This window comes from Hylobates moloch, unplaced genomic scaffold, assembly GCF_009828535.3.
Source record: "Hylobates moloch isolate HMO894 unplaced genomic scaffold, HMol_V3 SCAFFOLD_14, whole genome shotgun sequence".
NCBI lineage: Eukaryota > Metazoa > Chordata > Mammalia > Primates > Hylobatidae > Hylobates > Hylobates moloch.
This window is the reverse complement of record NW_026652289.1, coordinates 88,951,374-88,973,204: the sequence shown is the minus strand read 5'-3', so window position 1 is coordinate 88,973,204 and position 21,831 is coordinate 88,951,374. Positions and strand designations below refer to the sequence as shown.

Genomic DNA, 21,831 nt, shown 5'->3' with positions numbered 1-21,831 from the left:
CCTAAGATTTTCAGAATGGTCAATGAGCATTGACTTCAACGAGTTCAACTAATACAGTCACCAGCTGCATTAGCCCCTAACAAAAGATTTGAAGCTTTGAAGGTAAACACTGACTTTTCTCTAGCTATGAAAGTCCTAGATGGCGTCTTCTTCCGATCAACCGTTGTTCCATCTACGTTGAAAGCCTGGTGTTTAGTGTAGCCACCTTCATCACTGATCTTGGCTAGATCTTCTGGGTAACTTGCTGCAGCTTCTACATCAGCACTTGCTACTTTACCTTGCACTTTTATGTTATGAAGATGGTGTCTTTCCTTAAACCTCAGGAACCAATCTCTGCTACCTTCAGACTTCCTTCTGCAGCTGTCTCACGTCTCTTAGCTTTCATGGAATTGAAGAGAGTTAGCAAGCTCTGGATTAGGCTTTGGCTTAAGGGAATGTTGTATCCGTTTTGATCTTCTGTCTATGCCAGTCAAACGTTGTCTATATCAGCAATAAGACTGTTTTGCATTCTTATCATTTGTGTGTTTACTAGAGTTGCACTTAATTGTGCTTCAAGAACTTTTTCTTGGGTAACTGGTGCAAGAGGCCTAGCTTTCAGCCTGTCTTGGCTTTCAACATGCCTTCCTCACTAATCTTAATCATTTCTAGCTTTTGACTTAAGTGAGAAATATGCAACTCTTCCTTTCACTTGAACTCTTAGAGGCTACTGCAGGGTTTTTAAGTGGCCTGATTTCAATAAGTTGTGTCTCAGGGACACAATAGGGAGGTCTGGGGAGAGGGAGAGAGATGGGAGAACAGCTGGTTGGTGGAGCAGTCAGAACATACACAACATTTATCATTTAAGTTCACCATCTTCTATGGGTGTGGTTTGTGGTGCCTCAAAACAAGTACAACAGTAACATCAAACATTACTGATCACAGATCATCATAACAGATAAAATAATAATGAAAAAGTTTAAAATATTGCAAGGATTATCAAAACGTGACATAGAGACAGTAAGTCAGCACATGCTGGTGGGAAAATGGCACGGATAGACTTGATCAGTGTAGGGTTGCCACAGACCTTCGGTTTATAAAAAACAGTATCTGCGAGGTATAGTAAAGCGAGGCACAGTCAAATGGGGTGTGCCTGTATACAGGAGCACGCGTATTTGGAAGCAGGGGTCATTGTGAACCGTGTTAGAGGCAGACTGCTAGCACAGGTGTCGAAGTGGTCTAGCCTCATAAAAAGGTTTGAAATATAGCCCCTCTTTGTCAATTCTCAGGAGAATTCTATTTCTTTTCGTTGTTTCTCTGGTTATTTTAACATATGTACTTAAAAACCTAAATTGTATTTTCCCCTCCTCCCAATCAGTGACCCCTTGTTACCCAGTGTTTGGGTTCCAACCTATTCCTCTCTGCCATAGACATGATTGTTGTTGTTTTGGTTGTTTTATATGGACCGTGGTTTTTTTTTGGACTTAGCCAAATGTTGCACATCTTTGCTTACTATCATTTCTTCCCATCATTTGTTACGTCTCAGATCTTATAAAATCATTTCCTTCTCCTTTATCATTTTCAATTTACTTTAGTGAAATTCTTTTGTTGATTAATTCTGATTGTTTGTTTCAAAATATCTTTATTTTGTCCTTTTTCTAGGGTAGGGGTTGGTAAGTACTTTCTGTAAAGGGGATAACAGTATTTTCAACTTTGGGCCATATGGTCTCGGTTGCAACTACAAAAGCAGCCATGGACATATTATAAATGAGTGGGTGTGGCTATGTTCCCATAAAACTTCATTTACTGAAACAAATGATGGGCCTGATTTGGTCCATGGGCCATAATTTGCCAACTCCTCTTGTAGTTATGAATTCTCAGGGACAAGCCTCTGTCTCCCTGTCAGTGCTGAGGCTGAGAAGGGCAGCTTTCTGTGTTGTTCTTAATTTCTTATTCACAGGCACTGAGGGGCAACCCTTTGGAGCCCCACTTTCTACAGGAAGTCCTTGGAGGCGCGCTGTATTACCCTGTGCACCCCAGAGCCTCACACCCTCCCCACCAGAAGCTGGCTTTGGGGGTGGGACTCGTTTATCCACCTGAGTTTGGGTTTCACTTCCTGCGTTGGCCTTTGTGGCTTCCTTACTATTATGTCAGTGCAGCAGCACGTTTGAAAGATGTCTAAAACAGCATGGAACAGCATTTAGGTTTTTATCAGGAGGGATGTTTGCCTTCATTTGGAAAACGGCAGTCTGATTGCGTGTGTGTGTGTGTGTGTGTGTGTGTGTGTTTTTAAATTAATCATTTTTTAAAAATTAATCATAGATGTTTTGTGTCCTAAAACATTCCCACTTAGATAAAAAAAAAAAAAGGACGTTTTTTTCCCGTGTGGTTTATATGCTGCCCTGCTGAAATATTAAAATGTATTTGTGTTCTTTTATGGCTATGTTTTTGTAGCTGTTACTGTCAGAGATTTGCATATAGTAGATAATTAAATTGTTTTTTGCTTTTCTTGGTGTTAATTGTAGTTGGTATTCTACACAAAAATGGAAGAGCTTCCAGGGAGAAGACCTTGTTTTCACAATATGTTTTCTGAATTTGGAATTTCTAATAGTCATGTTTTTATTTCATTTCTAGAACTTTGATAGAGCATGTATAAAGCCATAAACTTATATTCCAGAGATTTTTAACTTTAAATTTTATTTCTATGTGGTAAAAATGTCTAAAGCATGGATTGGATTTATGAATTACTAAATTTAGGGGATGTTGAGATTAAAAACTGATGTTGCTATTGCTTTTTCTTTTATTAGCTGTATGCCACTGGGTATGGTGCAGGTGGCAGACTAGGCATTGGAGGGACAGAGTCAGTGTCTACCCCAACATTACTTGAATCCATTCAGCATGTGTTTATTAAGAAAGTAGCTGTGAACTCGGGTGGAAAGCACTGCCTTGCCCTGTCTTCAGAAGGAGAAGTTTACTCTTGGGGTGAGGCAGAAGATGGGAAGTTGGGGCATGGCAACAGAAGGTATGATGTGAAAAAGTTATTTCAACATTCTATTTGTCTTTTTGTTTGTTTTAATGCTGGTACAATCTATTGGCGCTTTGTTTTTCAAGGCAACATTTACAATAATCTGCTCAAACTAAATAATGTTAATGACTCATTTGGCAGAAATAGTTTTATGTCCCAATATGAAGGCTTACCCGTATGATTCCTCTGTTGAGAGGAAGAAAAAGTCAATTCTGAGTTTTTGATTTCAAGTACTAAGTAAGCGTTTTTTTGCCCTTCTCCCTTAAATCATCCACTGAATCACATTTGGCATTTTGTGTAACATGCGTGATACTAAAACTGCAAATACAGAGGAAATGGCAGGGGTGAGGAAGAAAGAACACACAGTTGACACGATTTTTTAAACAAATGAACCAAACTCACAAGTTTTAAAAAATTAATGAGAACTACCAGCCAGATTGGAGTAACAGGGGCCTTCTTATTCCTAGGAATAACTAAACCACCATATAAAATATATTGAACAGGTCTGGTGTGGTGGTTCATGCCTGTAATCCCAACACTTTGGGAAGCTGAGATGGGCAGATTGCTTGAACTCAGGAGTTCAAGACTAGCCTGGGCAACATGACGAAACCCCATTTCTACAAAAAATAGAAAAAAAATTAGCCAGATATGGTGGCACACACCTGTAGTCCCAGCTTCTCGGGAGGTGGAGGTTGCAGTGAGCCGAGATTGCACCACTGCACTCCAGCCTGGGGGACAGAGCGAGACTATGTTTCAAAAAAAAAAAAAGGAAAAAATAATTTGGCAAACTCCAACATCCATTTCTGATAAAAACTCTGAGTAGTCTAGGAGTGAGAGGTCTCTTCCTTTACCTGATAAAGGGCATCTCTGTTAACCTAGAGCTTAGATTGTAGTTAATGGCAACAGACCAAAAGTTTTCCCCCTGAGTTCAGGATTGAGGCAAGGATGTCTGCTGTCACCACTTCCCTTCAACATTGTGCAACAGGTTTAGTAAGTGCGGTACAGCAGTGCAAAGAAATCAAAGGCATCTAGATTGAAAAGAGAATTAAAACTGTCATTTTTGCAGAAAACATTGTTTATGCAGAGAACCTGGTGGTATTTACAAAAAGCTACTAGAATTGATAAGTGAGGCTAACAGTGTTGTGGGATAGAAGGTCAATAAATAAAAGTTACTTGTATGTCTATACATATACATATACATAACCAGAAAGTGAAATTTTAAAATACCACTTATGATACCCTCTCCCAGAATTGAAAAACTATGGGATAAATCTGACTCAAAAATGTGAATGACCCTATAGACAGAAGACTACAAAGTATTGCTGAGATAATTTTTAAAAAACCTAAAGTTGTGAAGGGGCATGCTGTGTTCATGGAGCAGAAGAGTCAGTATTGTTAATTTGCCGGTTATCCTCAAATCTATAGATGCAACAGCTTCCCAATCAAGATTTCTATAGAAATTGATAAGCAGAGCATAAAATGTATATGGAGATGCAAATGGCCTAGAATAGTCAAATCGACTTTGAAAATGAGGAAAAGGTCGGAAGACTTGCACTACCTGACTTAAGCCTCATTTATAGTTGCAGTAAACAACATGGTTTGGTGCTGGCAAAAAGAGAGAGACAGATAGATCAATGGAGCAGAATAGGGAATCCAGAAACTGGCTGGCAAATACTGACAAGACGAGTGTGGAAAAATGAAACTAGACTTCTCACAATTTCTAGTGCACAGTTTATACGAGTGCACAGCCAATTCATTGGAGGAAAGATACTCTTTTCAACAAGTGGTTTTGAATAATTGGAGAGCCTATGGCAAGAAATGAACTTAGATTCATTCTTTACACTATATCCAAACATTAATTCAAAATGAACCATAGTCATGAATGTAAAATGCAAAACTAAAAAGTTCTGGAAGAAAACATGAGAAAATTTTTTGACTTTAGGTCAGAAAAGATTTTTAGATTGAACTCCAAAAGCATGATTCATGAAAGAAAAAATGTAACTTGGACTTTATAAAAATTATGAACTGTTCTTCAAAACACACTATGAAGAGATTGAAACCACAAGCTGGGAAAGGATATTCACAATCATATAATCTGACTAAGGTCTGATAGCCAAAATATATAAAGAACTTCTTTCAAAACCTAATAAGAAAACAAAAAGTTTGTTATCAGTAGTCACTATATTATAGACTAGTGACATTCATATGTTAACACTCCTTAAATGAATTGTTAATTCATAGTGGGGGTGAGGTGCAAACTTTCCTTATAGGGCCAGATGGTAACTATTTTAGGAGTTGCATATGATTCTTTTTTTTTTTTTTAAACCCACTAAAATGTAAAACCTGTTCTCAGCTCATAGGCCTTTGAAAAATGGGCTGTGCTTCGAACTTGGCACAGTATGTGTGGTCACTTTCCAGCCTCTGAGTCAGAGCTGGGGAAGCCCTGTCCTCTGGCCTTGTACAGGAAGGAGGTAGGAAGTGGTGACCTTTTGAGTTCAGGTCTGAATGATTCTCCTTGATTGATTTAACAATTAACTGATTAGGAAGGTGTAGATTGAGAGGTATTTAATACACTGAAAAATGTTTAAGAATAAAAATATATTTCCATTATATTTGGTGACTTTTTTGCAGTCCGTGTGACCGCCCTCGTGTCATTGAGTCTCTGAGAGGAATTGAAGTGGTCGATGTTGCTGCTGGTGGAGCCCACAGCGCCTGTGTCACAGCAGCTGGGGACCTGTACACGTGGGGCAAAGGCCGCTACGGCCGGCTGGGGCACAGTGACAGCGAGGACCAGCTGAAGCCAAAGCTGGTGAGGAGGCGCCGTGTGCAGAGGCCGGAGGCTGCACGCTCCTCACTGCTGCTGTTGGATGGGGGCAGCTTGCCACCATCGTTATGATTTTAAAATTCCAAAGTATTTCCTGTTCTAGATTTTTTTGGTTTTAGGGTTGTTGGTCATAGCCCCATTTACAATTAGATGTTCTTTCTGGTGGAAATAAAAACCATCTTGGTACATATTTCTTTCATGAGTCATTTAAACAGGATAGTATGTGAAATATCCTTTTCTTTGTAATGGTAAATATTGCTTGGGGTCTAAGAAAAATGCTTTGGCTTCTAGAAGGCCCACTGAATTTTTGGGTGCAAGAAGTGAATAAACAGCCTTCATGGTGATGTAGGGTTGGCTCATCAAAGACGCTAATACCTCCTCCTGCGGTTTAGATGCATGTAGTTCAAGTAGATGAAGGTGCTTTCTCTTGTCTTATAGGATTTTAGAAATCACCTCTTTGTAAAGGCTTAAAACAGGTACCCCCATAAAAAAAGAACGGCAGTGTTGTGAAGCCAATCCTGTGACAAGCCTTCTTATGTTGTGCTCGGCCAACCCAAGTCCCTTTTCTCTGAAGGTGGAGGCGCTGCAGGGCCACCGTGTGGTTGACATCGCCTGTGGCAGCGGAGACGCCCAGACCCTCTGCCTCACAGATGACGACACTGTCTGGTCCTGGGGGGACGGGGACTACGGCAAGCTCGGCCGGGGAGGCAGCGATGGCTGTAAAGTGCCAATGAAGGTATTTCCCATTCTTGCCATGCCCAGTGCTCTCCCAGCTCACTGCAGTCAGGAGTACCCAGGGGCCCTCTGGGAAAACACAGCCGCAGAGCCACCATTACTGTCCCCACTGTGTGCTCCTTAGGAGCACTTTAACCTCCTCTTTACCTTCTTTCCAGTAAATATAACGGGTAATTTGGTTAGAAAGTGTGTGGAAGTCCTAGAGGGAGTAAGGTGTTTCATGCGCTATGTGCGTTCTCTTGAGAAGTGGATGGGGTGATCCGGGCACTGTGGAACCTCCTGGTTTCTAGCATGTAGGCCTGTCTCAGGGAACGGTATCACATGGCTCACACTCTCTCAGTTTACAGTGGTGTGGAGTTGCCACGGCATGCGCTTGGGGTGCCAGTGCTTGCTAAAGGGACTGCATCTGGGTTAGCCGGGGCCACCTCAGGTGAGTGAGGAGCAAGAGCAGGGCCTGCGCAGTGCCCAAGTCCTGCAGTCCTGGTGGGGTCGGCGGCTCTGCTCCACGCAAGCCTGGGGGCTCCAGGCAATTTCTTATCTTTGCCAGAATGTCTTTGGCTCTTGTGAATGGGTGGCTGGTACGTGGTTCAGATCCTGCACATGCTGCTCAGTGACCTCAGTGCGTGCACACCACACTGCCGTGTAGCCCAGGTGCTCTGCTGGGTACGTGGAGCCTGGCGCTGTGAACGTGTCTCTGCCTGACCTCCTCTCTTGTGGGGCTGTGGGGGTTGCAGGTGTGGCACAGGTGCCTCTGGAGCAGACCCTCACCAGTGGCATGCGTCAGAGGCCCCTCCTTGTGGGAAAGAGCCTGGGCTTTGCAATTCCAAGGGTGAGGATGCTGGGCATCAGAGGGGCTGGAGCAGGACGTCCCGATGCCATTGTGGTAGGGTCAGACACCAGGGCCCTACCACATTGTCTCATTTAGAGAATGAAGTCAGTTTTAATTGAGTTCAGAATTGAATATGAGAACTTATGTATGGGAGCAATCACAGAGGTCATGAGGAGCAGCTTGTGGGATAGGGAAAGGGTTGGCTGGCAAGTGTGCAGTGTGGAGGGTGGGTGGGGCCCAGTGCTCTTGGCCATCCCTCCCCTTGCCTGCTGCTCCTCCCCCCACAGGCCTGTGCTCTGAGAGGGCTGGGGCAGGTGAGGAGAGACACAGGGATTGCTGGAGTACGGTGCTGCTGCACAGAGAAGCAAGGCTGGGGGAGGCCATTCTGGGGAGAGAGGCTTGCAGGCCTCACCTGCAAAGCTCCCATTTCTGGGGCCATGTGCTGGGTCCCACCGGGCCACAGTGTGCCAGCAGGCGTGCTGTCAGTCACTGTCCCGCCTGCCTCCTGGGAGTGCTGAGATTAAGTGGAATATGATTTTAAGTTGCACTAATTATTCATCATGGGTACAAGTTTTCAGAATTCCTACTAGATGTAGTTAAATCTCAGTGTGGTTATAGCAGTCGGCAGGGGCCTTGATGCTGTCTGTCTAATTGAACCTTTTACCCTTCTAGATTGATTCTCTTACCGGTCTTGGAGTAGTTAAAGTGGAATGCGGATCCCAGTTTTCTGTTGCTCTTACCAAATCTGGAGCTGTTTATACCTGGTATGCAAGATTCTGTTTGTTTAAACCCCTAAAACCAGATTTTAATCGGGGTATGTGCACCACCTTTTCATGGATGGGAATGTAGCTTCTGCAGCAGGCTATGGTTGTGTCCTGAAGAGCAGAGGCTGCCCAGGAGGCTGGTCAGAGTGGTCAGTGAGATCACCTTGCCCCATAATTTCCATGCTTCCTTTGTGTGCAGGGGCAAAGGCGATTATCACAGGTTGGGCCATGGATCGGATGACCATGTTCGAAGGCCTCGGCAGGTCCAAGGGTTGCAGGGGAAGAAAGTCATCGCCATCGCCACTGGCTCCCTGCACTGTGTGTGCTGCACAGAGGATGGTAGGTGGGGGCTCGGTGCCGCAGGACTGAGGCCTGTGAATCTAAGAGGGTTGAGCATGAATGACATGCGCAGCCTTAAAAGGGGGCACAGGCCAGGCGTAGTGGCTCACGCCTGTCATCCCAGCACTTTGGGAGGCTTAGGCGGGCAGATCACGAGGTCAAGATACCGAGACCAGCCTGGCCTACATGGTGAAACACCATCTCTACTAAAAATACAAAAATTAGCTGGGCATGGTGGTGCACACCTGTAATCTCAGCTACTCAAGAGGCTGAGGGAGGAGAATCACTTGAACCCGGGAGGTGGAGGTTGCAGTGAGCCAAGATCGTGCCATTGCACTCCAGCCTGGCAACAGAGCAAGACTGCTTAAAAAAAAAAAAAAAAAAAAAAAAAAAAAGAGGCAAAGGCTGGGGCTTAATACCGTGTCCTGAGAGTCTATCTGCAGTCAGCAGGGCTTTGGCCCTGTCATCTTCAGCCTCTGCTGTTAAACCTGTGAATGAGTTCTATTTATTACTTATTACTGGGCTGTGCAGAACAGAGCTAGCAGTCAGCCTGAGACGTGTCCTTAGACCTGCTACAGGCTTGGCCCTCTGCTGGTGTCTGGCAACCTGGGTTTCGGGAGGGCTCCCCTGCTCCCTAGGTGGTGAGTGTGGTTCCCTGTGCCTGAACTGTTCATACAAGTGACGTGGTCTTTGCTGAAACCTGCTTTCCTTGTTCTGGAACTTGGTACGCGCCAGGCATGGGGTGCCCGTGTGATCAGCCCTGATGGAAACCCTGGACCTGGAGTCTCTACCCAGCTTCCCGGCAGACAGCACCTGACACGGCTCGGTGCCGGGGCAGTTAAGCTCGTCCTGTGTGGCTCCTGTGGGAGACGACTCTGGAAGCTTGCTCCTGGTTCCCCCACTGCTTTGCCACAGGTCCCCATCCTCGTGCTGATCTTACTCTGTGTCCTCTTGCCATAATACACTGTAACTGTGAGCAGAAGTGTATGCTGAGTCTTGTAAGTTGTGCTGGAGGAGAATCATGAGCGTGGGGGCGGTCCGAAGAACTCTGACACAATGGTGAAACAGACTTTTCAGGTCAAATGAAGTTTGTGAATCAGCTGACTTGATGATATGGAGATTATTTTGGATTATTTAGTGGGCCCAGTGTAATACACAGATCCTTTAATCAGAAAAGAAAGCAGAAGAGTCAGTCAGAAATGTGACTGTGGAGGTAGTAGAAAGATTGTCAAAGTCTGAGAGCTCTCTACCGCTCCGTTGCTGGCTTTTGTGGAGGAACAGGGCTGGGGAATGGGGTGGCCCATGGAATCTGGGAATAGCTCAGCCAGCAAGGAACCTGGACCTCAGTCCCACAGAGAACTGAGCTGTGTCTGAATGAGCAAGGAAACTCTCCCTGGGGCCTCTGGGAAGGGAGACCCATGCGAGACTTCTCACCTGCAGAGCAAAAGGATCTTAAGTGTGTGTTGTTTAAGCCAGCTGGGCAGTGGGGATGTGTTATGGCAGCAGTGGAAGACATGGGCGCCATCTTTCATTAACATGGCCTTCCCACAAACTGTGCTCCTTGTTAAAGCCTTTGGTGAATTATATAAGCATGCACCCTTTAATCATTTCATTGAGGGAAGAGGCTCATGGATGAATGAGCAACTTCTGTGGCCTGTAGTGGAAGGACATTGTAGTTCTTGATCCAGAACTTTTTATTTGATTTATTTAATTCTTTTAAATTTTGAGACATACCACAGTTGGAAGCAAACCAGTTAGAAGTACATTACCTAGAACTTCCTTATCCCAGTCCACATGAGAGTGAGTTGTTGTCCTGCTGCCGCATCCTGAGCTTTTCAGTGTGTTTCCCACAAACAGGAAGGCTCGTCCTGCCAGCCAGTTCACACTCCCCCACCCCGCCTGACGCCCATGCCCATTCGCAGCACACTGCCCGCCAGTCAGCTAGCAAGGTGTATCCTCTGTCCCGTGACACTCCCTCAGTGCCTGGCATCATCGTTTCACTTCCTCAGTCTTCCTGGGCCTCTTGCAACTTGACACCAGTTACTTTGTAGCACATTCTTCTGTCTGGGTTTTTTTCTGATGTTTCTGCATCAGATTGTGTGTCTTTGATCGTCACAGTTCATCCTTGCAGGTGACATGCAGTTTGTCCGCTTGCTGATGATGCTCACTACAGTTGCTTGGTTACGTTGTTGTCTGCCATGCTTTTCACTGTGAACATTCTTTGTAATTAACAAGTATTTAGTAGGGACATCCTGAATCTATTTAAATATTCCTTTCTCATGCAGCTTTGAATCAATTCATGTATTTGTTTTATCTGAGTGGGAATCATGGATCCTAATATATTCATTTTCATAAAGTCTTTTCCTATTTATTTTGATGCTCTAGTTGTGCTCTATTTGGCTGGATCTGCCCCCTTTTCTTGTGTCCCCGTTGTCTGGGAGTACTTCCTTGCTCTGGCAGAAGAGGAAGATTAGCCTCCTCTTGTTCCCTCCATGCCCCATGCCTCGACCTGGCCATTTCTCCAAGGAGCCCTGGCGTCTGTGGAGGAGAATGGCCTTGAGAAGACAAGGTCTGGATGATGAGTGTGCTCGTTGCTATTGAGGCATTACCGCTCCCCAGGCCTCCTCAGTGGACAAAGCCAGGGAATAGTAATGTTAACAATAATCTGGTTTAGGTTTGATGTTTCCTCCTGGATCTGCATGTGTGTTGAAAACTGTGAGTTCCCACCAGTATCCCCAGGTCCAGTTTGGATCCACAGGGTTCATTCCAGTTTTCTCTTGGCAACCTTGCAGCTCCTTTCTCTCCTGGTGATTTGGCCACTCCCCCGCTGCGTAACCAGCATCTCATCCTCCCCTGTGTGGCTCCTCCCCTCTCATGTGGGGGTCTTGGCTGACTCCCCTCGCAGCTAGCACCTGGGTGGAAGCCCTCCTCACTCTCGTGGACTCATTCCCTATGCCTGGCTGCATCTGCAGAGACACCCTCCTCACCTTGTGTGTGCGACACCCACCTCGTGGCTTTAGGACCAACCTGTGGAGAGCAGGCAGGGGCAGGAGACAAGTACACTGCCTTTGACCATGCAGGCATCACACCTCCCAGACACGCGAGGAGTCTCTGGGTTTGACGATCCTGATGTGTCTCCAGAGAACATGAGCCTTGTTTCCATCCTGGTCACCAGGGACATTGCCTGAGAATATTTTCCGGTGATATTTCTTGGTTGAGGTCCAACACGGTGCACTGAAAAGTGTGATGATTCTTGTGAATGGTGAATCTTATGTTTAGGATATGAACAGAAACTGCATGGTTTTTTTTCATGTTATTTTTTAAATTTATTTCAACAAGTTTTTGGGGAACAGGTGGTGTTTGGTTACATGAATAAGTTCTTTAGAGGTGATTTCTGAGATGTGGGTGCTCCCATCACCCAAGCAGTGTACACAGTACCCAATGTGTAGTCTCTTATCCCTCACTCCTCTCCTACCCTTTCCCCCGAGTCCCCAAAGTCCATTGTGTCATTCTTATGGTGTTGCATCTTCATCGCATGAGAACATATGGTTTGGTTTTCCGTTCCTAAGTTACTTAGAATAATGGTCTCCAGTCCCATCCAGGTTCCTGTGAATGCCATCATTTCATTGCTTTTTATGGCTAGTAGTATTCCATGGTGTATATATACCACATTTTCTTTATCCATTCATTGATGGATGGGCTCTGGAGCTGGTTCCATATTTGTGTAATTGCAAATTGTGCTGCTATAAACATGCGTGTGCAAGTGCTTTTTCAAATAATGATGTCTTTTCTTCTGGGTAGGTACCTAGTGGTGGGATTGCTCGATCAAATGGTAGATCTACTTTTAGTTCTTTGAGGAATCTCCACACTTTTCCATAGTGGAGCATGGAAAATGCTTTCCATCACAAGGCATTTTCACAGGTAGCTTGTTGTTAGTTTTTATCGCCCTCTAGTGGGGGAAAATCTCAATGTGTTGTACTGGTTTCTGTTCCTACCAGCAGTATATGTTCCCTTTTCACCACATCCATACCAACATCTATTATTTTTTATTCTTATTTTATTATGGCCATTCTTGCAGGAGTGAGGTGGTATCACATTGTGGTTTTGATTTTAAAAACATAGATTTTCAGGTGGCTCACTAAGTCAGGAGTTCAAGACCAGCCTGACCCACATGGTGAAACCCTGTCTTTACTAAAAACACAAAAATTAGCTGGGCATGGTGATGCGTGCCTGTAAGCCTAGCTACTCAGGAGGCTGAGGCAGGAGAATCGCTCGAACCCGGGAGGCGGAGGTTGCAGTGAGCTGAGATCGCACCACTGCATTCCAGCCTGGGCGACAGAGTGAGACTCCGTCACAGTGGTTCATGCCTGTAATCCCAACACTTTGGGAGATGAGGTGGGAGGATCACTTGAGCTGGGGAGGTTGAGGCTGCAGTGAACCGTGATCATGCCAGTTTACTCCAACCTGGGCAACAGAGTGAGACCCTGTCTCAAAAAGTATAAAAAAACAGACTTTTCCTTTTCTGTTTCACATGCAAGAGCAATTTGAAATGTTAGGGGTATTGCTATCTGTTTTAATATTTGATGGATTTGGGATGTTTGGGATATTGCTATCTGTTTTAATATTATTCTGATGGAGAACTGCTGCTGTTCATGCCTAGTCCTGAGAACTAGCACTGTTGGAGGCTTAAGACCAGAGTCCTGTGCCTCTCACTAGAAGAGGCCTGGTGGCCAACAAGGGCTGTGGAGAGTCCTGGGAAGTACACTTGCCTCTTTGGATGTGTAATTAGCATGTATTCATGTTTAGGTCATACATAAAGCAGACATACACGTCTAGGTCATATGTAAAGTTGACAACTAGGTCAACACCAGCTGAAGGGCAGGGAGCGTTGGTACTGTGTGTGATGGGAAGACATTGGCAGCCATGCATTTGTTGGCCCTAGTATACAGGTTCTGATTCTAAATGCACTTCATTCAGGTGAGGTTTATACATGGGGCGACAATGATGAGGGACAGCTGGGAGACGGAACCACCAATGCCATCCAGAGGCCTCGGTTGGTAGCTGCCCTTCAGGGTAAGAAGGTCAACCGTGTGGCCTGTGGCTCAGCACATACCCTCGCCTGGTCGACCAGCAAGCCCGCCAGTGCTGGCAAACTCCCTGCACAGGTGAGTCCAGGCAGGTTGGGTGGGTCGGGGGCAAGCAAAGTGTGCTGCTGTCACATGCTGCATCCTGTCATTGTGTGTTTACAGAGGCTTCTCGGTGAAAATAATTCAGGCTCAGTAAATGTTAACCAAACAGTGCAGTTAAGAACCTTGATATTTGGCTGGTTGTGGTGGCTCACGCCTGTAATCCCAACACTTTGGGAGGCCGAGGTGGGCAGATTGCCTGAACTCAGGAGTTCGGGACCAGCCTGGACAACATAGCAAAACCCTGTCTCTACAAAATTAGCCGGGCATAGTGGCATGCACCTGTAGTCCCAGCTACCTGGGAGGCAGAGGGCTGAGGTGGGAGGATCACTGGAGTCTGAAAGGTCCAAGCTGCGGTGATTGCACCACTGCCCTCTTATCTGGGTGACAGAGTGAGACCCTGTCTCAAAAGAACCTTAATGTTCATGCCAGCCAATATTCTGTGTGTACAGTGTGTATCACCTTCTATATCTTATAACCACACCAAACTGTTCCACACCAAACTGTTCTGACAGTACATGCCTCACATTTCTTAGTAAATATATTCGTATAGACTAATTTTTTTTTACAGTCAAACTGGACAGAATATTATTTTAAAAGCAGCACAGTGAGGTTTTGCAAACCAAACTCAGACACCATAGTGCTTCTCTGTTTTTGAAACAATTGTTTTCAGAATCCTTAATGGATGCCACACTGTGGCCCCCCTGTGCCTTTGGTGCCTGAGGGGCTGAAGGCCGTTTCTGTGTTCCAGGTCCCCATGGAGTACAATCACCTGCAGGAGATCCCCATCATCGCGCTGAGGAACCGCCTGCTGCTGCTGCACCACCTCTCCGAGCTCTTCTGCCCCTGCATCCCCATGTTCGACCTGGAAGGCTCGCTCGACGAAACTGGACTCGGGCCTTCTGTTGGGTTCGACACTCTCCGAGGAATTCTGATATCCCAGGGAAAGGTATTCGAGTGGCAGTCTTTGCTGTAGGGGAAACTGGTGTCTGCAGTACATGTAACCCAACAGAATTCCTATACTGGGCATAGAACACATAGAATTCAGCTCATTCAGCAAATGTTCACCGAATGCCTCCTGCATGCAGGCTCTGTTCTGGGTACTTTATATCAATGAGAAAACAGACAAAAATCTCTTCCTTTTTGGAGTTTATATTAAAAGCAAACAGTAAGATGCTGCACCTCTCCTTCATAATCTCTGCCTCTCACTGCTCCAGAAGGATGAGGTGGGGCCTTCATAAACTAAGCCTTTGTTCCTGCGGTCCTTCTCTGCCTGCCTGGCCATGTGGCATTATGGCAAGTCCCCACTGACACAGGAAGGCCGGCGATTGGGCTGTTTCTCTCATGATGTCCAGCAGAGGGGGCCAGGAGTCACAGATAGCTTACCTCGAAGGTCCGTGCCTGAATGTGTAGAGATTGCTGGCCAAGTGAGAATTAACAGGTGGTGAGCAATACAGTCATGAGTGAGGGCATCTGAAAGTCCCCAGGCAGGTTTTGACCTGTAGATGTTGCTAATAATTGGAGCTTTCCAGAAGTTGGGTTTCTGGCAAGCAGCTTGACAAGATGATCTCGAAGGGGCTAATTACCATACGGTAGGGGCATGTCTGTATAGGGAAAAGTTATAGAATTAGATTGAGGACCACTAATCCTGATTGTGATTCTCTAATGTATTTTGATGTCAAATATTATGGCCCATTCTTAGTGATTTAATCAAATTGCGATGTTTTGGAATCCTGTCCCAGCAGGTTACTTTTTAAAGACTGGCTTTGTTTCCGCCTGGCTAGAACGATTTCTGCTGAACAGGACTGGTACATTCATTTTACTTTCACGTGTGCCTGAGGGTGGAAGTGGTCAGGCTTGTGTTTAATGGAAAGACCATCTCTCTGATGAGAGAGGCAGAAGAAATCGTGGGCAGGTAAAATGGATAGGATGGATAGGAAACGTAATTTCAATTACTGTTCAATAATAAAAAGTAGCAAATGATTAATTTTACCTTCTTTTTTTAATCCTTCAAAGTGGTGATGATAATAGGCAGTGCAGAGGAAAAAAACCTTTCTTTGTAGGGAGTAGAAAAGTGAGAGACAGGGCACGTCCCACCTGGCCCTGTGCGAGCGTTGTGCAGGCTGTGAGCGGGGCACGGATGGGAGCTGGCATGTGGTAGGAGAGCGCTGCGCAGCAGCATCTGGCACCTGCTGGGGCTGCAGGAGAGCAGGGGAGTGCTGAGGGCATCTGAAAGGTACCTCTGGTCAGGGAGTGTGCAGGCAGCCTCAGTTCTGGTCCTGGGTATGGTGAGGATCGGCCTCAAAGAGTGGGTGTTACTACTCCCGGTCCAGAGCACCAAAACGGACTCTCCAGGAAGGTGGGCGGGCTGGTGACTGGGAGGAGAGGGGAGTGCTCCTGTGAAGGGGGAGCTGCACTGAGGTCCAGGCAGGGCCCGTGGGAGCAGGATGAGTCTGGGCTGTGCGAGAGGCATAGGGCTGGGGTGCCTCCAGGATACCCTTTCTGGGTCTCCTCTGGCGCTTGGGGCCCTCACCTCCTGCCTTCAGGGCTTGGAGTTCTTAGGCTTTGAGCTGGGCAAGGGCTCAGCCTCCACTGAGGGACCCTTGTGCTCCCACAGCCCACCCCTAACTGAAAGAAGGCACGATTGCCTACTGGGCCAAGAGAGCTGAGACCCCTGTTGACCTGTCTCCTCCCTTTCCATTGGCACGACTGCGTGCTGCATCCTGTGCCCTTTCCCCACGGGCATGGCCGACCTGCTCACTCCTGGGGAATGGCTGGGTCCTCACTGTGGTGCTCATGTTTGGCCACGCCCTGCTGTCTTCACCCCAGGCACTCCCGATTTCTTTTAGTGTGATCACAGCCAGGACCTTGTTCCCCTCCCTGGTCTGTCTTTTCTGTCCCGACCCAAGGTCTGGCTGGCTCCATGGCGCTCCCTGGCCCTGTGGCTGCTGTGTGGCAGTCAGTGGTTTAACATCAGTCCCTGCCACTGGTGGACTTGATGTTTGGCAGGGAAACCTTGACTTCGAGACCTGAGTCAGAGCAGGTGCTTGCCAGGCCCAGCCCTCCCTGTTCTGTGCCCTGTGTGTGCTGGGCTCTTCCAGCCTGCAGAACGCTGCTGGGTGGAGGTAGTTTCCTGAGGGACCTGCCTCTTGCCTGGCCATTGGCACTACCTGCCCGGCCGTCTGTCCCCATGCGCTTCAGTGCCAGCCTGTTCCCCTGCACCCTCGCAACTTGAGAAAAGGGAACTGGCAGTTTTCTGTCCTTAGGAAGGTCTTCAACACTGATTTTAAACAAAATTATGTGATGATTTCTTCAGGAGTGATGCTTTCCACATCAGATTCTAAATTTTGTCTGTTTGATGTGTTTTAGGAGGTGGCTTTCCGGAAAGTAGTACAAGCAACTATGGTGCGCGATCGTCAGCATGGCCCCGTCGTGGAGCTGAACCGCATCCAGGTATGGCCCCGTTGTAGAGCTGAACCACATCCAGGTAGCACATGGAGATTGCTCTCCGAGTCTGACAGCCTTAGAAGTGACGCTTTCGTGGGTGCCTGGGCCGGGATGAGAGCACTGGTAGCCTGCCATCCCATGCATCCCAACTTTAAAGAGCAGGTGTCACCTTCCTTTTTGTGGGCTTCCTGTATGTGATGTGCTGGGGCTTCCAGGAATGTCAGTGTGTTTCCTTTTACAGAAGTAATGAAGATTTATGTCAGATAGTCCAAAAGCACAAACACAAGTCAGCAAGAACGGGGAAAATAAAATCAGCCCTCTTCCCACTGCATGATGATAACCGCTGCTGTTACATTGGGAGGTGTGTGTCTGTTTGTTATAGCCAAAGCAGGATCACTGCCTTTTGAAATTTGCTGTGCTCCTGCCTGCCATGGAATAGGGTCCTGTGGGGCTGCTTGTGTTTGGCAGCTGCCTGTAGCCTGCTCCTCTCTTGCAGGGGTGTGTCCTGGTTTACTCTGTCAGATTTCTCCGATGGTGCTGGGGAACTGTGCCCACTTTTCTGTGGTACAGGCAGGGCTATTTGGGTGTGTCTTCGGTCACCCCTTTTGTTAAGTTCTGAGAAGTGGAGTGGGTCAGAGGCCCAGTGATAATTTGATGATACATCCGATTGTAGGTTATAACAGTTCATGTTCCCACCATCCTCACACCCTCCTCACCACTGGTAGTTTTCTTTGCCAGTTTCATAGGCCAGAATTACTAATACTGTCTCGTGGGTAGTAATCAAAGAAACGACAAGTAGACCATTTCTAAATTTACACTGCTTCAAGTGTATATAAACTCATAGTTAAAAACAATTAATTAAAAACAAAGAGGAGCCTTGGCCCCTGATGATGATAGCGTGCAGAACTTGACATTTAATGCTCAAATGAAACTGGCCTCGCCTCTTGGATCAGACACAGCCATGAAGAACAAATTCTTTGTTCCTGTACCTTTGTATTAACACATGATTTTTACCCTGATGTTGATTACATAACTAGAAATGTTTTCAGAGTTATACTTGGGGGCATTTTGAATTAAGACACGAAACTCTTGTCCTTTGTTGGACAGCTCATGTGACCACATTGATGGAGCTGATCTCTTCACTGACGTCAGAGTGTTTAATGCTCAGCTGTACGTCAGTCATGTCCTCAAATAAATAGATTGTTTAACTAGGTTCATAAAAAAGCTTTTATTTCCCTACCTTGGATGATGGCTTCGGTTTGCTGTGCGTCATAAACATTATAGCTTGTAAGCAAGGCCAGCTGATGGCTTCCGCATCGTCTAACCCCTGCGATTGAGTGCGCGTCAATTTGCACCTCCCTCAAAACCGCACGCAGACTTTTTGGGCCAGGGGCTGTCAGGGTGGGTGTTCAAGCCTGGGGGGCTCTGGGAATCAGTGAAGTTTTGATAAACTAGGATGCAGATTAGGCACCCTTGTTTCTGTCTTTGTATCATCTGAAATTGTTAAGAAGTCATTACATGCTGAGCACCTCTTTCTTACTCATCTTGCCATCCCCAGCTTGTGTTACAAAAACGTTCAGTATGCAATTGAAAAAACAAACTGGGTAAATGGCAAATAAATTTATATTAGTCCTTGGTGGTAGCTCATGCCTGTAATCCTAGCACTTTGGGAGGCTGACGTGGATGGATTGCTTGAGCCTAGGAGTTTGAGACCATCCTGGGCAACATGATGAAACCCCGTCTCTACAAAACATACAAAAATTAGCCTGGTGTGGTGGTGGGTGCCTGTAGTCCCAGCTACTTGGGAGGCTGAGGCAGGAGGATCGCTTGAGCCCAGGAGGCAGAGGTTGTAGTGAGCCGAGATCATACCAGTGTACTCCAGTCTGGGTGACAGAGCCAGACACTGTCTCAAAGCAAACAAAAAACAACAACTTATATCAGGACTTTTTTTTTTTTTTGAGAGGGAGTCTTGTTCTGTCACCCAGACTAGAGTACAGTGGCGCGATTTTGGCTCACTGCAACCTCCACCTCCCAGGCTCAAGTGATTCTCTTGCCTCAGCCTCCCGAGTAGCTGAGATTACAGGCGTGCGCCACCATGCCAGGCTGATTTTTTTTTTGGTATTTTTAGTAGAGACGGTTTCACCATGTTGGCCAGGCTGGTCCCGAACTCCTGACTAGGTGATCCACTCGCCTCGGCCTCCCAAAGTGCTGGTATTACAGGCATGAGCCACCGCACCCGGCCTTTTTTGTATTTTTAGTAGAGACAGGGTTTCACTGTGTTGGCCAGTCTGGTCCTGAACTCCTGACCTCAGGTGATCCACTCACCTCAGCCTCCCAAAGTGCTGGTATTATAGGCGTGAGCCACCGCACCCAACATCAGGCCTTCTTAAGAATCAGATAAACACCCTTCAGCCTAGTGTGCAATGTGAATTGACGTCTGGGGGCTGCTCTGGCTCAGCCCCGGCCCCCGGGTGCCAGAGGTGGCTCCTTCCCATTCAGGGTAGCATGCCCCTCCCGAAGCGAGGAAATTTTCTACAGATGTGGAAATAGAAGTGATTTTCTGCCTAGAAATGAACATGGAGAAAAACATTGTATGAATTCAGGGTGTGCACAGGACGCCAGTGCGGAGCCAGGAAGGATGCACAGGCGCTTCCAACCTGCCACCCCATGGCCGTGATGATGCACTCAGGGGCACGCCTCCCAAGAGGATGCCATGGGAGGGGCTCTCACAGCTGTCTGGATAGTTTCAGAGACTCCAGAACACAGGTCATCTTACTGGAGGGTTTTGTTTGTTGGGAATTTTATTTAGTTTTATAGCAGGATCTGAACATCACTACATAAAAACTTTTTTATACTTAAAAATTTATTACAGAGTTATTGCATGCACATTTCTGAAAATTTAGGGCATTCAGATTAAAGACAGTTAAAATCATCTGTGTTTCTACTGAGCAGAGAAAGTGCTGTCCCGCAGGAGCCTGTCTCCTTCCAGCCTCATGGCTGCTGTTTTCTGCAGCCTCTGAGTGCAGACAGCCACTACTAGTGGGTGTCGTCGGGAGGAGAGGCAGCCCCGGGGGCTTTGGGGAGCTGGGTGCACCTCTCCTCTCACGTGGCCACCGTGACATAGGGCATGTCCTGTTCTTTTCTTGTAGCCTAGTCTCCTCTGGGCATGATGGAGCCTTAACAAGCTGCTGCGAGTTTCCAGGAACTCGCATCTGTGAACACTAGCCGTGTGTGTGGCACGCAGACAAGTTCATTCTACAGGCAGCTGTGGCTTCTCTCATTCTTCTTGTATTTTTAGTCTTGGTTATGGCAGCCTGTGTTGTAAGTTGTTTAAACTCAACTTTATGTGAGCTAATGGTGAAGAGAGCTTCACTGGAGGGGTTATCAAAATACATTCTCAGGACCATTTTTTCTTCAATTTTTCTTTTTGGCATCCTTCCAGACTGGGCTCCCCAGATGATTCTGACACACAGCCTCGGCCACCTGCCCTCCGATGTACCGAGGTCCTGCTGCGGCGGGGGCCCTAGGGCTCCTGCCCTGGTGTCTTTGGGAATTGGAGTCCCCTGAGCCTTTGGCAATTGTAGCTTAGGATGAGAAGGATGGGCAGGGAGAGTGACTGCCTGTGTTGGGGAGGCTGCGTGGCCCCAAGGCTTGGAAGTGGGGTGGGTGGAAGTAGATGTGGGGAAGGGCTGGTCCTGGCTGAGGCACTCACTCACTGTGTCTGCTTCAGTCTCAGGGGCATTGGGTTGAATCTTTGAGTGCCGGGATTCTGTTCTGGTCTGCTGGGAGAGCTGCTTTTGGAGTTCCTGGTGTCTTATTTCATGAGGTCGTGGCAAGATGGTGAAGTAGCAGCAGTGCATAGGGTGTGAGGATGGTCCGTGCCAGGGTGGTGCTGCCGAGCCGCAGCTGTGGACGTGGTGGTGGTGTGTGTCATGTTGGAAGGTGTTTGTTCAGACACACTAGTCCTGGGGGCTGCTGGGCACATCACTGGCGACATGCCCAATGGGGTGAGGCAGCGGTCTCGGGTGTTCAGAGTCGAGCACTCCAGACGGCGGGGTCTGCCTGGCATCCACGCAAGCAGGTGTGTGATCAGGGAGGGGCCCATGCACGGTGCCTCCTCCTCGTGCATTCACCAGCGCCTCATATCCCCGGCTGTGTGCTTCCTGCTGCGGCAGTGGCCTCACGCTTGCTTGCTTCTTCCTCTCCAGGTCAAACGATCAAGGAGCAAAGGCGGGCTGGCCGGCCCCGATGGCACCAAGTCTGTCTTTGGGCAGATGTGCGCTAAGATGAGCTCCTTTGGTCCCGACAGCCTCCTCCTTCCTCACCGTGTCTGGAAAGTCAAGTTTGTGGGTGAGAACTTGCTGCGCGCTGGAGCACCTGTGTCCCGGCGGTGGTCGCCTGAGCCCACGGGGAGCACAGAGGCCACATGGTGTGGGAGCATTGGGGCTCTTCACACAGGACTGTGTGAGGGGACTTCGAGTGGCTGCTTCTCCCCTGCAGGTGAATCTGTGGATGACTGTGGGGGCGGCTACAGCGAGTCCATAGCTGAGATCTGTGAGGAGCTGCAGAACGGACTCACGCCCCTGCTGATAGTGACACCCAACGGGAGGGATGAGTCTGGGGCCAACCGAGACTGCTACCTGCTCAGCCCGGCCGCCAGAGCACCCGTGCACAGCAGCATGTTCCGCTTCCTGGGTGAGCTTCTC

At 47.3% G+C, this 21,831-nt stretch overlaps 1 protein-coding gene across 1 annotated transcript in view; it reads left to right on the top strand.

Moving 5' to 3' along the window:
• The window catches only part of HERC2 (HECT and RLD domain containing E3 ubiquitin protein ligase 2), a 162,790-nt gene that overhangs the window by 135,763 nt on the left and 5,196 nt on the right, over window positions 1–21,831 (top strand). Inside the window, exons 71-80 of the mRNA XM_058427697.1 lie at window positions 2,784–2,998; window positions 5,633–5,810; window positions 6,400–6,561; window positions 8,062–8,153; window positions 8,353–8,492; window positions 13,470–13,657; window positions 14,430–14,627; window positions 17,048–17,131; window positions 21,334–21,475; window positions 21,626–21,820. Coding sequence (XP_058283680.1) covers window positions 2,784–2,998; window positions 5,633–5,810; window positions 6,400–6,561; window positions 8,062–8,153; window positions 8,353–8,492; window positions 13,470–13,657; window positions 14,430–14,627; window positions 17,048–17,131; window positions 21,334–21,475; window positions 21,626–21,820 — 1,594 coding nt within the window. The remainder of the gene's footprint in view (window positions 1–2,783; window positions 2,999–5,632; window positions 5,811–6,399; window positions 6,562–8,061; window positions 8,154–8,352; window positions 8,493–13,469; window positions 13,658–14,429; window positions 14,628–17,047; window positions 17,132–21,333; window positions 21,476–21,625; window positions 21,821–21,831) is intronic.